This window comes from Salvelinus sp. IW2-2015, linkage group LG32, assembly GCF_002910315.2.
Source record: "Salvelinus sp. IW2-2015 linkage group LG32, ASM291031v2, whole genome shotgun sequence".
Classification (NCBI taxonomy): Eukaryota; Metazoa; Chordata; class Actinopteri; order Salmoniformes; family Salmonidae; genus Salvelinus; species Salvelinus sp. IW2-2015.
The window spans coordinates 11,163,411-11,179,995 of record NC_036871.1 but is presented as its reverse complement, the minus strand read 5'-3'; the positions used below and the strand labels follow the sequence as shown (position 1 = coordinate 11,179,995).

Here is a 16,585-nt window from a genome sequence, read left to right as displayed (position 1 = left end):
CTCCAATGGGTTTTGAGAAGGAGGCTAGGAGAGAGGACGCGAGATGGAACATTTGAGAAAAGGCCACAGTCGATGAGATTTGAATGGATGTCAATATTCATTCAATGAGAGGATTAATTTATTCTTGTCCGGGTAAGTTTTGCATTGGGGGAAAGTTGATTGCATTCGTTTTGGATCTGGGCTGCCTACCGGGCGTGGGCAAAGTGTCGGTTCAAAGCCCACGGCGAAGTCGGTTCAAAACAAAAGTGAGGTAATTAGCACATGGAGTAATGAGTATGATTCTTTGTTTTCTCATGCAAAAGTACTTTATCTGCCTTCCCAATGAAAACGAATTTTAATTCAAACATATTTAATGGGAACGTGATGTATGTTTCTGGACGATGCACCATATGCTGCCTTGTTGACAACATGACCGAGCGTAGATTACTATTCGATTTGAGATGGGCGCTCCTCACGGCTTTTGTAGTGATACGGAGCTCCGAGGCATGCTTTGAAGCAGTGTGCGGATGCGTGTATGGCTTTATCAGAAGTATATAATCAATGACGTCAAAAGCTTCATTTGATCACGTGCTTTTTCAAACCGCGCGTTGCAAAACTGCAAGATTCAGATTTCGCCGTGGTTCGGGTGCTTTCTTCTATTCCAAGCTGCTTTCAAACAACGACCTCCACTGGACACCGTACATACAAATATATAAACACAACATGCAACGGTTTTACTGTTACAGTTCATATAAGGAAATCAGTCAGTTGAAATAAATTCATTAGGCCCTAATCTATGGATTTCACATGACTGGGGCGCAACCATGGGTGGGCCTGGGAGGTCTGGCAGAGACCAAACAAAGGAAATCGGTGTCTTTATATTGTTTTGAATAGTAGGGAGACAAAGATCTATGATTGATTAATTAATAGATCTTCAGAACCTCTTCCATGGTTGTTTGGATGACCTGACGGCCCATCGCTCCTCTTTGCATCGAGTTATGGCTCAAGAGATCACCACGGAAGCCTATATAGTTTACAGTGGGATTTACAGTGTACAAAACATTAGGAACACCTGCTCTTTCCATGACAGCCTCACCAGGTGAATGCTATGATCCCTTATTGATGTCACCTGTAAAATCCACTTCAATCAGTGTAGATAAAGGGGAGGACAGGTTAAAGAAGGATATTTAAACCTTGAGACATGGCTGGTGTTTGTGTGACATTCAGAGGGTGACTGGGCAAGACAAAATATTTAACTGCCGTTGAACGTGGTATGGTAGTAGGTGCCAGGCGCACCTGTTTGAGTGTGTCTAGAACTGCAACGCTGCTGGGTTATTCACACTCAGTTTCCCATGTGTATCAAAAATGGTCCACCACCCAAAGGACATCCAGCCAACTTGACAACTGTGGGAAGCATTTAAGTCAACATGGGCCACCCTCTCTGTGGAATGCTTTCAACACCTTGTAGAGTCGATGCCATGATTAATTGAGGCTGTTCTAAGGGCAAAAAGGGGTGCAACTCAATATTMGGAAGGTGTTCCTAATGTTTTGTGCACTCAGTGTATAGTCGTCACATTGGCTTTGCCTTTGCTGACACCTTGTGGTGAAATGGAGTAGAACAGTGTAAAACAGGCTCCGAATAAAATGGCCTACATCCTTCAAGAAAATCCAGTCCATTTTTCAGAACAAACATGGCCTTTCTTTCCTGTGCTTCTAGGCAATAAGAAAAAATTAAGCATGCAAGCAATGGGAGTTGCAATCTGTTTTTTATTGACTTTTGTACAAAAAGGAGGTATGATGATACATAGATGGCAAAGAATAGGCCACATTAATTTCACCAGCTTAAACCAAACAAATAGGAGGGGGGTACTGACTGATTTAAGAGGGAAAACAATCAACAAAACAACTTTCCAAAAAAATCAGTTCACTGAAATGTTTACATATAGTAATCACATTTCTCCTTGAAGTATTGAGTAGTGTTCAAAAAAAGACAAATGTTTCAGGCAAAAACATGGACATGAATGAGTAAGCATATTTCTCTAGCACAGATATAAATTGGGCAGCATGATGTCAACCTGGACCCCTATTAACTATGAAATAACATTGATAGAGAGYTGAGAAGTAGATTCTTGAGTTTCTAGTTCTCCAGTACCGTACCATTAAAAAAAACGTACGCCTACTTTTCCAAACAACTGTGCAAACTGTACCTTGGCTGTATAAAATGTGTATACATTCCCTGGCAGACTCCAGTTTTGCCAATAGAGAAGCCATATGGGAACCACCATGATGGCATCCACAGTGTTAAATGGATTAGTCTTTAGTGACATGGTTGAGGTATTGCCAACCTACTAACCCAAGACTATGTGGGGACAAGTCATGAAACTGCAGACCTGCTGGTCTGTGTAGTGCTTTTTGTTTTCAATACAACAGAGCCGTCTTGAGTGGAGTGGAAGCGTAGTGGCATTGAGCCCCATCTCTTAGATAGCAGCACGGGGCAGTCACTAAAGTCTAACAAGATCACCTTATATGCAAGTCTACGCTCCACCACAAAATACATCACAGTTATGTACTGTATGCTAGTTATTCAAGTCACCGTATGACTGTCAGGGCAATGATAGTAACAAAAACAGCTAGGCTATAGTCTGTGGGAAAAGGACTCCAGTATATTCACAGTACAGTTGTTATATACAGTATGCCAGTGGATAGGAAAAGACTCTCGAAATTGGCCTGACAAAATGAGCAACTACCATAGACGGAGGCCTCGAGTCAAAACTTCAATGTACAGAAGGATATTTACAACCATCTAAACGATGCGCACCATAATCCAATGTAGCCTCTGCACTGTCGGACAGTCTTCAGTCATGAATCCAGAGCCTGAATCAGTTTAAAATAGTTCAGGGTGACTTGAACGCCAAAACATAATCTGGTCATAATATTGATACTGACATTAATATAATATTCATTTATATTAAGCTCCATCACACTGTTTTTGTCTACTGAATGCCAGATTGAGAATTTGGAACAAAGACCAGATAGGATGCAGTAGCCTACACAGTTAGATATACAGGATACTATCGCTAGAAGATGGCTGGAGAGCAAATTCAAATGTAAAAATCAGATTGAGGGGAATTTACACCAAAAATACACAGTATATCACAAAAGTGAGTACACCCCTCACATTTTTGTAAATATTTGAGTATGGGCACAATTTGGACATTTTCACTTAGGGATGTACTCACTTTTGTTGCCAGCGGTTTAGACATTAATGGCTGTGTGTTGAGTTATTTTGAGGGGACAGCAAATTTACACTGTTATACAAGCGGTACACTCACTACTTTACATTGTAGCAAAGTGTMATTTCTTCAGTGTTTCTAAAATACTTAGAAAAATGTGAGGGGTGTACTCACTTTTGTGATATACTGTATATATATAAAATTCTGAAAAATAATACTTTTATGACATAAAATCAAAGACTATCTTTCAGCACCAAGGCTTGCATGATGTAAAATGAAATACACATTGTATAATATAAAACTTGAACAAAATAAAAATATAATGTCAACACACCATGTTGCAACAGGTTCAAACATCTTACAATTGTACACAAATGCAGTCAAACAAATAATTTGCCACTATACACTACAGTATAATAATACGTGGACCTAAGCAAAATACACACAATAGTTGATATGCATATGTATTATATACACATGAATATCCTTCACAAGATGAAGTACTCTGAACTGTACAGTATCTGCAATGGGAACTGCTGAGCAAAACACCGTTTTTGCATATACAGTAATACTATTCTGATAATACAAGATAAAAATGTCCACACAAGAAAATGTTAAGCACAAACCCCAAAAGGCCACAAAAAAAAGTGCATAAAACTTCAGTTGGAAGCCACTGGTAGGGAAGGGCTACAGTGTAGCAGCTGGTGTGGCTCACTGCTTTGCCTCGCTCCCAACCTCAGTGATCTACATGATTAACCTTTAGTGGAGGCCACTCACTACCTCTGGAGTAGATATCAGGGCAGTTCGCTTTCACCTCACACACACACACACACACACACACACACACACACACACAGAGTCAAATGCACATCGACACACAGTCACCATCCAAATCTCACACAAAAGGTTGGGAGAGATGATGAAATGACATTGACAGTTCCTGACTTCCGACACTTAACAAATGATCTTCAAGTAGCGGCGTCACACCAGTAGACAGATCTCTAACCAGCTAGGTGTTGGTACCTGTTGGAAAGACTCGCACCCTATCTAGGTCGTAGAAATCTTGTGCACTCACAAGAGACAACTACGTCCCTCCCAATGACTAGTATCAGAGAAACAATACCATTATACAAAACACTGAAATAATGGTCAGCTTTCCAAACAAATAAAACACTGGATAAGCGTCTGTGGCATGTGTTGTGATCAGCGGCGATCCCTAGTCTTGTATGCCTTGCTTCAGACTATAAGGGGAAACTCTGGCCTTCAGGGGAATGCTTGAAGCCAAACTCATTGCAGTACATGAAATGTTCGCTTGCTATTCTCTTATATAGCTAGCTAGTGATCTTAAATGATCTGGGGGGGAAAATGATTGTGCAAGTTCAAAATCGTTTTTGTTTTTTTTACAACCAAATCTCTCTGTATATATTTTGTTTTTACAATGGCATGTTATAGAAGGATACAGACAACCAGTGAGTCACTTCCTCATCCATATTGTACAGTACGGGGGCTCTGAAAAAACATGAACAAAATGCTCCATAAACACCCAAATACGTCATTTTAGAAACAGAAAAGCTCTCCCTATAGTGATGCAGGTCTTTAGATGTTGTACACATGAAATTGTCATTCCGAACATTATCTATAACGTTATATTCCATTTTATTGTGACTCAAGCAATACTTGTCCGTCCATTCTAGCAGCAGGCTACCAAAAAATKGAACAATTGGATAGGGGAAGCAGCTCGAGTCGCGCAAAGTGGAATATAACGTTGCAGATAAAGTTTGGAATGAAAATGACGCATTTGGGTGTTTTTKGAGCATTTGTTCGTGTTTCTTCAGAGCCGCCATTTTGCACAACGACGTTGAGGAAGTGACACTGGCTGGGGGTAAGTTTTTCAAAAACAAGTGAAGTCGCCAAAAAAGTGTCTGGGTCCTTCTATTAGCATGCCATTTAGAGATGGTTGTAAAAATGAAATATTGTCCTTTAAAAACAACTTCCCTCGCCAATGTTTGTTGGGTTCAAGTTGCTGAAACAAAGCATGCACAGCTTGTTTTAAACATTAGCTTACATCAGGGATGGACAACTTTTTATGCTACACAATTTTTTKGGGGATAGGCTGCAGTTGTCTGCATACCCACATCCATACCCCCCCMCCCCCCCCCCCCCMCCMMYCTTGACAGCGGAGAGACTAAGTTTTAGAGTACATTTTTTTGCAACTTTATAAACTATTTCATGCCATTCTAATCATTTTGCCATGTGGCGGAGAGGAAAATGAGCTGTTTTACAGCTAATTTCCTGTAATTCTACACATTTTGCCATAGTGTGTAGAGAAATGTTATCTGAGTGAAACTTACAGCATGACCGGACGTGCGAGTGCGCCATCGTGCGCTAATTGATTTTGTCCCCCCACACCAAACGCGATCACGACACGCAGGTTGAAATAACAAAACAAACTCAACCAATTATATTAATTTGGGGACAGGTCAAAAAGCATAAAAAAATGTATGGCAATTTAGCTGGCTAGCTTGTCCTATTCAGCTAGCTTGCTGTTGCTAGCTAATTTGTCCTGGGATATAAATGTTGAGTTGTTATTTTACCTGAAATGCACAATTAACCCACACATAACGGTCAACCGAATCGTTTCTAGTCATCTTTCTTCCTTCCAGGCTTTTTCCTTCTTTGGACTTTATATGGCGATTGGCATCTAACTTTCATAGTTTTGCTACGACCGACCGACCTCAGTTCATCTTTCAATCACCCACGTGGGTATAACCAATGAGGAGATGGCACGTGGGTATCTGCTTCTATAAACTAATGAGGAGATGGGAGAGGCAGGACTTGCACCGCGTTGAGCTTTACAAATAGAACTGACTTCTATTTTAGCGATTGGCAACGCAGACGCTCGTTGGCGCGCGCGAGCAGTGTGGGTGCAATGATTGAATAACATGTAGGCGTAAATTTATTTTGCAACGCGAGCAGTGTGGTCAGCATGTAACAAAATCAATGCGGGCCCACCAGCCGCTCGACTAACTTACTAATCAAAAACATTTTCGCTGACATGGATAGGCTGATTGACTGTCAGTGACTGACATAAGAGAAACTGCTGATGCACAACCTAATTTTAAAATTGCACCTTGTGTATTCTGCTATTCTAACTTGCAACAGTAAGTTGAGACCCCGACTGAGTTCGGGGAAGTTGATCCAAGGGCCTTCAAAAAGCGGGCCGCCAGTTGCCCATACCTGGCTTATATGCTAAATCCTAGGGAAAAAGTGCTAATCTAATCAAATAGAACTACTGGTGGAACATTTTGCAATAAACATTTTCTATAATGTTCATAGTGTTGTTATGACGCCTGTTTTTTATCGATTGTTTTCTTGCATTCCCCTTTCAGATTGTCATCTCCGATACAGGCTAAAGCAGATTGGTTTCATTCTACAGAGAGACAGACTAAACTCTTGAAGGCCACAAAATGATTTCCGTCTTTCTTTCAGAGACTGTTTGACAGGCTCAGGACTGACCCAATGGTCTCTCTCCGTCCCTCTCTCTTCCTCCCACCCCATCCTTTCTCTATCATCCCAGACCATAGCGCCCCCTTGTGGGGTGGCCTGTAGGCTTAGGGGGGGTTGGGGTTGTTGGTGGGGAATTAGTGGGGGAGCTCTTCTTCTTTCTTCTTGGTTCTGGTCAGTATCGGTTTTCCTTTGGTCTCCATCTTAGATATCCCCAACCAAGTCAGTCACTTCCTACTTCCTCTCCAGACAGGAAGGGGAGGGGCTAGCGTTGGAGCAGGTAGACCACCATCTCGTAGGTGGACATCATTATAGCGGTGTTGGGGATCTGGCGGACCAGATGGGTGGTGAGACCGCGGTACAGGGCGCGGTAGCCCTCCTCCTTAGGTACTGTCAGCAATGTCTGGAAGAAGGAGCGGTACTTGCTGCCCTCCTCTCGTAGCCGGGTGCGGATCACCTCTACAAAGGAAGAGGCAAGAGGGGGGTAGAGAAGAGGGGACTAATTTAGAACATGGACACAACAGTATAGAAATTCCGGACGGATACGATAGCCAATATTTCCCCCATGAGATGGGAGCAACAACCAAATTATGTATTAATAACCATGATTCTTTTGAACTTTTTTTTGTTATTATCTGATAACGATATGGATGATATATCGTGTTTCAATAATTCAGACCATTTTGTAGACTAGGCAATTTTTTGTCACTAATGAAACACAATCAAAGATATGATCAGAATACATTCAGTCTTAATTTGTCTTTTCTTTTTATTTATTCTTTAAGGTCACATAATAAGTAGAAATGGAAGGTGTAGGTGCATACCGTGGGGATAGGCAATGGAGGTGGCGCAGGTCTTGGATGTGGCGGCTGCCAGCATCATACCCACAAAATCTGAGGCTTCTTTCACCGACTCATCCTCGTCCTGATCCATGCTGGCCTGGGCCTTGGACTCCATCAGCTTGCGCTTGATGCTCTCGTAGATGACAAAGTGGATGACTGTCTCGGAGATGCCGGCGTACGAGGCAGACATACCGCGGTAGAAGCCACGCCATCCCTCCGTCTGGTAGACCCGCCGCATGCACTCGAAGGCATTCATGCGCCGCTCGCCACGGTTTCTGTGGTAAAAACATGTAGCGGTTGAGTAAATTAATAGTTGAACATGGCAAAAAAGGTATGCAAAAGGATATTTGATCATATAGCAAACAGGAAATATTTGGCAAGTGATAATTGAAAAGGGATTTGCAAAGTCCAATAAAGTATATGCAATACTACTCAGAATAACACCCTTTCCCCTAGTACCATGAGTCAATGCAATATGAAACTAGTCAAATAAGCATGACAACCCATAACATAGTTAGAGAACCAGTAAAATATGAAACAGCTGGGGAATAACATAAGCTAAGGGAAAAACTAACTTTTTAAAAATTAAATCGGCTGATGGCCTAGATTCCGACTCCCTGCTAAGTGCTTACCTGGCATCCAGTTGCAACCGGGTCTTTATCAGCCAGATGGGATTGGTTGCAGTGATAGCAGTGAACCCTGGGAAGAAGAGTTCAGAGGTTCAGACGAGGAGAGTGACACAGTGTGAAAGACAGCCTATCCAAGGACAAAGATATATACTGGCCTACGTGGGGGGGGGGGGGGCAGGGTATTTCACAAAGCACCACCAAGGAGTTGGCCAGCTAACAACATTTCCTCTATTTCCTGGATGATAAAGATAGAAAAACTTGAATATCGGGAATGATATTACCGACTCAATACTCGCAGTAACCCAACCAAATGACATTAAACTTCAGCTGGCTTTATGAACTCGAAAAAGTACGAGTTAAAACTGAGTCCTGGCCAATCTATCGATCCTGCGTTTGTGAAATACAACCCCGGTGAATTCTACACGAAGCTACTTTCCTTCTCAACTGGCCACAGTGTGTAAAAGCATTGTTGACATCTTTAAGCTGCGTTTATGAGCTGTTTATTTACGTATTGGCAATCTCGTGAAACCTTTCCTTATCGCCGGTATTCCGGAATCAGGCCAGAGATGATATAAAAATGAACTTCATTACGTTTGATTAAGGCAGACTGTTTGTCCTCACAGGATTCCTCATCAAGATTGTATCACAGCACGGGCAAAAACTCAGCTTAAAGATGTAGTCTACTCAAAGTATCTAACATTCCTCATTATCATATCTAGAAGTTGTAACAAATATATCTAAGATTTGTCTGTAATTAAATCATAAATGTATAAACAAGATGGGCCTGAATCTCATGTACAGAACAGGCAGTATTGAAATAGAATAGTGCTATTCCATTGTACATCCTCAATTCATATTATTATTCACTCTGGTTAATAGTGCCTGATAAAGGACTACCATATAAATGAGTCAATGAATTTTGTAAATTTAATGTGAACATTAGTAGCTAGCTCCCAGATGGGGAGAGCTCAGCCCTACAGTAGGCCTACATATAAATAACAAGTAACTGTGCTGTGTCGTCATGGTGTGAGCCTCAGCTGAAGGCATCATCGGTTGCCACGGACCATGAGGAAACAAAATGGAGTCTGGCTTTCTTGAATTATTCAAGAGTACCTAAGAGGAATAACTGAATATCTCTGAGTAGAGGAGGTCAAGTGGTATTTCCCAGGGGAACTGTGCGTGCGTGCATATACACACAGTGCATTCGGGACAGAATTTAGACCCCTCGACTTTTCCCACATTTTGTTACAGCCTTATGCTAAAATGGAATAAATCGTTTTTTTCTCCACACACACAATAACAAAGCAAAAACAGGTTTAGACATTTTTGCTAATATCAAATTTTCATAGGTATTCAGACCCTTTACTCAGTACTTTGTTGAAGCACCTTTGGCAGCGATTACAGCCTCGAGTCTTCTTGGGTGTGACGCTACAAGCTTGGCACACCTGTATTTGGGGAGTTTATCCAATTGTTCTCTGCAGATCCTCTCAAGCTCTGTCAGGTTGGATGGGAAGCGTCACCGCACATCTATTTTCAGGTCTCTGCAGACATGTTCAAATCGGGTTCAAGTCCAGGCTCTGGCTGGGCCACTCAGCGACATTCAGAAACTTGTCCCGAAGCCTCTCTTGCATTGTCTTGGCTGTGTGCTTAGGGTTGTTGTCCTGTTGGAAGGTGAACCTTCGCCCCAGTCTGAGGTCCTGAGCAGGTTTTCGTCAAGGATCTCTCTGTACTTTGCTCCGTTCATATTTCCCTCGATCTTGACTAGTCTCCCAGTCCCTGCCGCTGAAAAACATTAAATCTTGGTTTCATCAAACCAGAGAATCTTGCTTCTCATTGTCTGAGTCTTAGGTGCCTTTTGGCAAACTTCAAGCGGGCTGTCATGTGTCTTTTACTGAGGAGTAGCTTCCGTCTGGCCACTCTACCATAAAGGCCTGATTGGTGGAGTGCTGCATAGATGGTTGTCCTTCTGGAAGGTTCTCCCATCTCCACAAAGGAACTCTGGAGCTCTGTCAGAGTGACCATTGGGTTCTTGGTCACCTCCCGGGGGCCCTTCTTCCCGGAATGCTCGGTTTGGCCGGGCCGCCAGCTCTTGGAAGAGTCTTGGTGGTTCCAAACTTCTTCCATTTAAGAATGATGGAGGGCAATGTGTTCTTGGGGACCTTCAATGCTGCAGAAACTTCTTGGTACCCTTCCCCAGATCTGTGACTTGACACAATCCTGTCTTGGAGCTCTACGGACAATTCCTTTGACCTCATGGCTTGGTTTTTGCTCTGACATGCACTGTCAACTGTGGGACCTTTATATTAGACAGGTGTGTGCCTTTCCAAATCATGTCCATTTTAATTTACCACAGATTGACTCCAATCAAGTTGTATTAACATCAAGGATAATCAATGGAAACAGGATGCACCTGAGCTCAATTGAGTCTCATACAAAAGGGTCTGAATACTTATGTAAAATAGGTATTTGTTTATTGTTAATACATGTGCAAAAATATTTGTAGAAAAACTGCTTTCGCTTTGTCATTATGGGTTATTGTGTGTAGATTGAGATTTTAGCAAATTTAGAATAAGGCTGTGTAACGTATCAAAATGTGGAAAAAGTCGAGGGGGCTGAATACTTTCCGAATACACTGAGTACATACAGTACCAGTCAAAAGTTGACACACCTACTAATTCAAGGGTTTTTCTTTATTTTTACTATTTTCTACATTGTAGAATAAAAAAGTGTAGACATCAAAACTATGAAATAACACATATGGAATCATGTAGCAACCAAACAAGTGTTAAATCAAAATATATTTTATATTTATGATTCTTCAAAGTAGCCATCCTTTGCTTTGTCCGCTTTGCACACGCTTGGCATTCTTTCAACCAGCTTTATAAAGTAGTCACCAGGAATGCATTTATATTAACAGGTGTGCCTTGATAAAAGTTAATTTGTGGAATTTCTTTCCTTCTTAATGCGTTAAAAGCCTAATTGGTTGTGTTGTGACAAGGTAGAGGTGGTATACAGAAGATAGCCCTATTTGGTAAAGACAGTCCATATTATGGCAAGAACACCTCAAATAATACTTTAGGACATTAATGTCAGTCAATTCKGAAAATTTCAATAACTTTTAAAGTTTCTTCAAGTGCAGTCGTAAAAACTGATCAAGCGCCATGATGAAACTGGCTCTCATGAGGACCGCCACAGGAAAGGAAGAGCCAGAGTTATCTGCTGCAGAGGATACGTTTATTAGAGAGTTACCAGCCTCAGACATTGCAGCCCAAATAAATGCTTCAGAGTTCAAGTAACCAACACATCTCAACAACTGTTCAGAGAGATTGCGTGAAATTCATGGTYGAATTGCTGCAAGGAAACCACTACTAAAGGACACCAATAAGAAGAAGAGACTTGTTTGGGCCAAGAAACACGAGCAATGGACATTAGACTGGTGGAAATCTGTCCTTTGGTCTGAGGAGTCCAAATTTGAGATTTTTGGTATCAACCGCCATGTCTTTGTGAGACGCAGAGTAGGTACGGATGATCTCTACACGTGTGGTTTCCACCGTGAAGCCTGGAGGAAGAGGTGTGATGTAGGGGTGCTATGCTATGCTGGTGACACTGTTGGTGATTTTTTTTTAAATTCAAGGCACACTTAACCAGCATGGCTACCACAGCGTTCTGCAGCGATATGCCATCCCTTCTGGTTTGCGCTTTGTGGGAGTATCATTTGTTTTTCAACAGGACAATGACCCAACACACCTACAGGCTGTGCAAGGGCTATTTGACCAAGAAGGAGAGTGATGGAGTGCTGCATCAGATGACCTGGCCTCCACAATCACCCGACATCAACCCAATTGAGATGGTTTGGGTTGAGTTGGACCGCAGAGTGAAGGAAACGCAGCTAACAAGTACTCAGAATATGTGGGAAGTCCTTCAAGACTGTTGGAAAAGCATTCCAGGTAAAGCTGGTTGAGAGAATGCCAAGAGTGTGCAAAGCTCTCAAAGGCAAAAGGGTGGCTACTTTGAAGAATCTAAAATATATTTTGATTTGTTTAACACTTTTTTTGGTTACTACATGATTCCATATGTGTTATTTCATAGTTTTGATGTCTTCACTACAATGTAGAAAATAGTAAAAATAAAGAAAAACCCTTGAATGTCTAGTTGTGTGCAAACTTTTGACTGGTACTGTATATAAGTGATACCAAAACATGTATTATTTTTGTGTTATTAATAAGTTGCTTATACTAATTTGGGTCTGAATTAATTTTCAATCCGAGAGACCAATGAATCCCCTGACAATGCATCAAGTCAGTATGTTACTTCAAAAGTGAGTGTTATGTCATACACTTTACGAGGTATACGACAAATGTGTAAGGTGCCGGTAATGCTAGTGTGACAATAAGGTGTGCATATTTAAAGACGGACAGAAATCTGGCACATCACGTGTGCTTTGTGCCGTTGTGGTCGAGACACTTTAATCTCTAAACAACAGAAGTCAAACAAGGCCATTGGAAAACGAACAGAAATATACATATGAGTCGCTACGTTGCGCCAAGAGCTAAAATGGACGATAGCATCTTCTTTAAACAAGTTCTACAGTACAGTCTCGATCTAGAGCCTCTACTGTCTCAAGGGACACAGTCCTAAGGCAACTGCGTGAAGAGGATGAAAAGTCTGCGGAAGAAGAAGAAGTAGAAGAGGAAGAAGAGAGATAGCGTCTATGGCGTGTACTCACAGAGTAGGGGCAAAGCTACTCCGCCTCACAGCTGCAGCTAGAAGCCTGCAGATATGGGGGGGGGGGGCTGAGGTGGCTGGGGCTGTCCCCCCCTCACGCAGGGGTGAAAGCTACAGTAAAGCCCTAAAATAGACACAGACTTTTCTGTACCACAGTCACACACAGGCAGCAGTCAACCAACCAACCCACCCACCCACAAAAGCATAGATGGGAGAGGAAATTTACCAATCCTACCTAATCCCACTTTTTTTTTCAACAGGTAAAATAGGAGGAAAAATGCATCACTCCCAACCCCCCACTTGTTATATAAACAGGTAAGATCCCCCTAACCTCCCCACTCCCACATTTGTACCCGCCATTTTGTTAAACCAACAACTAAAGGTGAGAGGAGAAATGGGTCAYACCCCATCTCTTCCCCCGACCCCGTGACCTTTCCCGACCCACACCTGTTTTAAATGCAAGAGGACGTCTCGTGTCGTTTCTCTCCCCTATGTTTTGTCAGGTATGTCTTTCTTGGTAAGGGAAAGAAAGAGAAAAATGCAAGTCTGTCGTAAACGGAACATCAGCCCCCTGGTAGAATTCAAATGATGTGCAGGGCAAAACTAATAAACATGCGAGGTACACAATAAGAATCCAATATTTTCTTTCAATTATTTTCTTAGCTGATGCTACAGGTGGCATTCCTTGTGTACCATCGTATCATTACCATAATCACTTTTATTGATTCTAAACAGGAGCAATGGGGTCAAAAAAATCATAATTGGGGACAACGTCAACACTGTCATAATAAAAAAATGTCAAGTAGTGCAAGAGAGGGTTGAAATGCTAACCTTGTCAAGCTGGCTTATAAAGAATGGCATATATTATMATATTTATTAATATAGTCTACGAATGACTAACTTAGAAGGTCTGATTTGTTTATCTCTGTTTTGTGATATGCCAATTCAAGAATACCACCAATCGGGTCTGATAGTATGTTGGACGAAGGATTGTGTGGAGGCCTGATGTCGCAAACAGTCAGTCATTTTCCTTTCTTTTTTTTACTGGAGTGTCAGTCAGCCTTTTCCTGCTGGGCCCCTTTGTTTCATATTTAAACAAATTCAATGGTGTGGCTTAGTTCCAGTGTTATTACTGCAGTCATCTGCTGTAATGCAGTGTGCTTTAAGCTGAATGGAGCCCTCTATTAAAATACATGATAGAGGAGGAGAAGGTATCCATCTGTCTGCACAAAGAGGGTCACCAATGCCGCATTCAAAACAACTGGGAACTCTGAAATCTCCGACTTCCGACTAAAGTGCGTTCAAAACAACTGGGAACTCTGGAGAATAAAAAATTAGCTCCGACTGGGGAAAAAGCACTGAACAGAAATTCCAACTCAGACCTYTCTCTAGAGCTCAGACTTTCCGACCTGAGGGTAACTGACATGATGATTTGTCCTTGTATTTCTCCAAGTTCAGTTGTTTTTAAACGCAGCAATATTATCGTCGAGGGGTCAAATAATCTACATCCTAGTTTAAGGCTATCATTACAGATAATCCTGAATGAATCGTAAATAATGATGAGTGACAAAGTTAGAGTCAAAGATCATACCCCCAAGATCATAACCTCCCCTGTTATTGTAATGGTGAGAGGTTAGCATGTCTTGGGGTTATGATCTTTGACTCTAACTTTGTCACTCATCATTATTCACGATTCATTCGGGATTATCCGTAATCCTGGTAGCAATTCATTTCAATGAATTTCTATTGGTCACAAAATAATCTGAAACCCAACCGAAACAAACAAGCAAATGCTCCCAACAAATTGGAAGCAAGCTCGATGTAGTAATTGCGTGCTAGGAATATGGAGCCRAATAATAAACTTCTGACTACTTTATTTATAAGAATATTTATGGGTGTCAATTTTGACCCCTACCTTTTGAGTATTACTTGGTAAAAAATAAAAAATCTCAGCAATTGCATATTTTTTTGCATACAATATAGCGCAGTATTTCAATTATTTATTTTACAGTCATAATTGCTCGTCTATATCAAGGGTGTCAATCATTTCGGACGCCACCGTACATGTGTGTTACAAGGGTGCCATATTTAGGGCACTGAAGGCACAGTGGAGAGCTCCCGTTAGCCTCCTCCTTCAAAGGCGAGGGCGGACGTACATAGCTGAACCACACGTGAACTACATATATTTACTACGTCTGCTGTGTTCGCTGTTCAAGACTAATGATGTTGAATGGACAAGCCAAATAAGGACACTCAAACCTCTAATAGTGACAAGGTTAGCATTTCCCTTCATATGCAGATTTAAAGGAAAATCAAAGTGGTTGTGTTGTTAATTTATTTTTTACAGTGGGGGGGTGGGTGGTGTAATAGGCTGGTAAGAGGGGGGGGGGCAGTGTATCAAGGCGGCGCAATCACATTGAAGTTACAGGAGATACGAGAGCTGCAAACCAGCTGTCCGTGACCTATCATCAGCATCATCATTATTACTAGCATCAATAGCATCATCATCATCATTAGCATAATGGTCATACCAGTGAAAGGAAATGGGGTGCTACCTGAGGCGTCCGCCCAACAACGTCCGGCCGGCGTGTAGCCGCGAGGCGAGGAGACCTCCCGCAGTGAGGCCCCTGACATGTTAGCACCCTGGGGCCCTTTACTACTGTACACACACACACACACACACACACACAGCACAGACAGCGCGTGAAGGGCCACACTCACTGTTTAGCAACCAACTGGTACGTCAACACGATTTAGGGTCCTCCGAAGAGCCTCAAAAGAGACGACAAATGAAGAAACGGGGAAAGGAGAAAAATAACTGGGGGAAGTGGGGGTGGGACAGAAAGCACAACCCAAACTTTGAGGATGTTTCTTTTATCAAATTGCTGGACCAGCCAGCTAGCTACTGGTAAGTATTATAGTGGTAAGTAGTGGTATGTAGTAAAATGTTGAGCCTCTGCCATGTTGGCTGTATATCATTGTAGGTTAAAGACAAAGCAGTTGTTGGTCAGTGGGTCTATTCGCTGAGTGGAAAAGCTATTGAGAGAGAGAGAGCAGTTAAATATATGAATAGAGGAAGTTAGTACAAAATGCAACAGTTAACTGTGTGCTTTGTCTTTTTCACACTTTTTTTTTGTATTTTCTAAGTTCTTTGACAAAACGTTTCTGTTCACATCTAACTTAAGAACTGCAATATTGAAGGGCAGAATAAGCCGTAACCTCTTCACTGTCACTATAMATATAAAATGGGGTTTATTGTAGTTGTCAAAGGGACCGTTTGATCCTGAAAGTCTTCAATTGTGCTTTCGGACAAACCATCTGTGGTTGATATTCAAAACAAGAAAATGTCCACAACAAGGTATACCATATAGTGGCAATGTCTAGCACATAGCTGTAGCTGGCTATAAGCTAGAGCAATGTTTCTAAAACATTTAATTATCTTCAAATGAAAACAGCAACTCCATACACCCCCATAACACAATGTAATCTATTTCATTAAACTAAAATATGTTACTTTAAAACATAAAATAAATATTAAAAAAAGAAACAATATCCCCTTGATGTTTCTATGTAATCCGTCAAAATAAAATAAGTAGCTGGAAATCAATTGTCTAAACACGTGAGCTTTGAAAGCAGCAACAACCAGTAGAAACTGCACTGATCAGATGTTATA

General features: G+C 41.6%; 2 protein-coding genes across 2 annotated transcripts in view; one reads left to right on the top strand and one right to left on the bottom strand.

Annotated features, from left to right (window-relative positions):
- Positions 1-78: 78 nt before the first annotated feature.
- Positions 79-16,585, top strand: part of LOC111956866 (E3 ubiquitin-protein ligase MARCHF2) — a 60,931-nt gene continuing 44,424 nt past the window's right edge. The window contains exons 1-2 of the mRNA XM_023977546.2: positions 79-132; positions 13,173-13,227. The gene's annotated coding sequence lies outside the window, so the exon portion shown is untranslated. The remainder of the gene's footprint in view (positions 133-13,172; positions 13,228-16,585) is intronic.
- The window catches only part of LOC111956865 (solute carrier family 25 member 36-A), a 33,440-nt gene continuing 18,581 nt past the window's right edge, over positions 1,727-16,585 (bottom strand). Inside the window, exons 5-7 of the mRNA XM_023977543.2 lie at positions 8,191-8,257; positions 7,541-7,833; positions 1,727-7,175 (exon numbers count right to left, since the gene is read on the bottom strand). Of these exons, the coding sequence (XP_023833311.1) occupies positions 6,982-7,175; positions 7,541-7,833; positions 8,191-8,257 (554 nt within the window). The 3' untranslated portion in view covers positions 1,727-6,981. The remainder of the gene's footprint in view (positions 7,176-7,540; positions 7,834-8,190; positions 8,258-16,585) is intronic.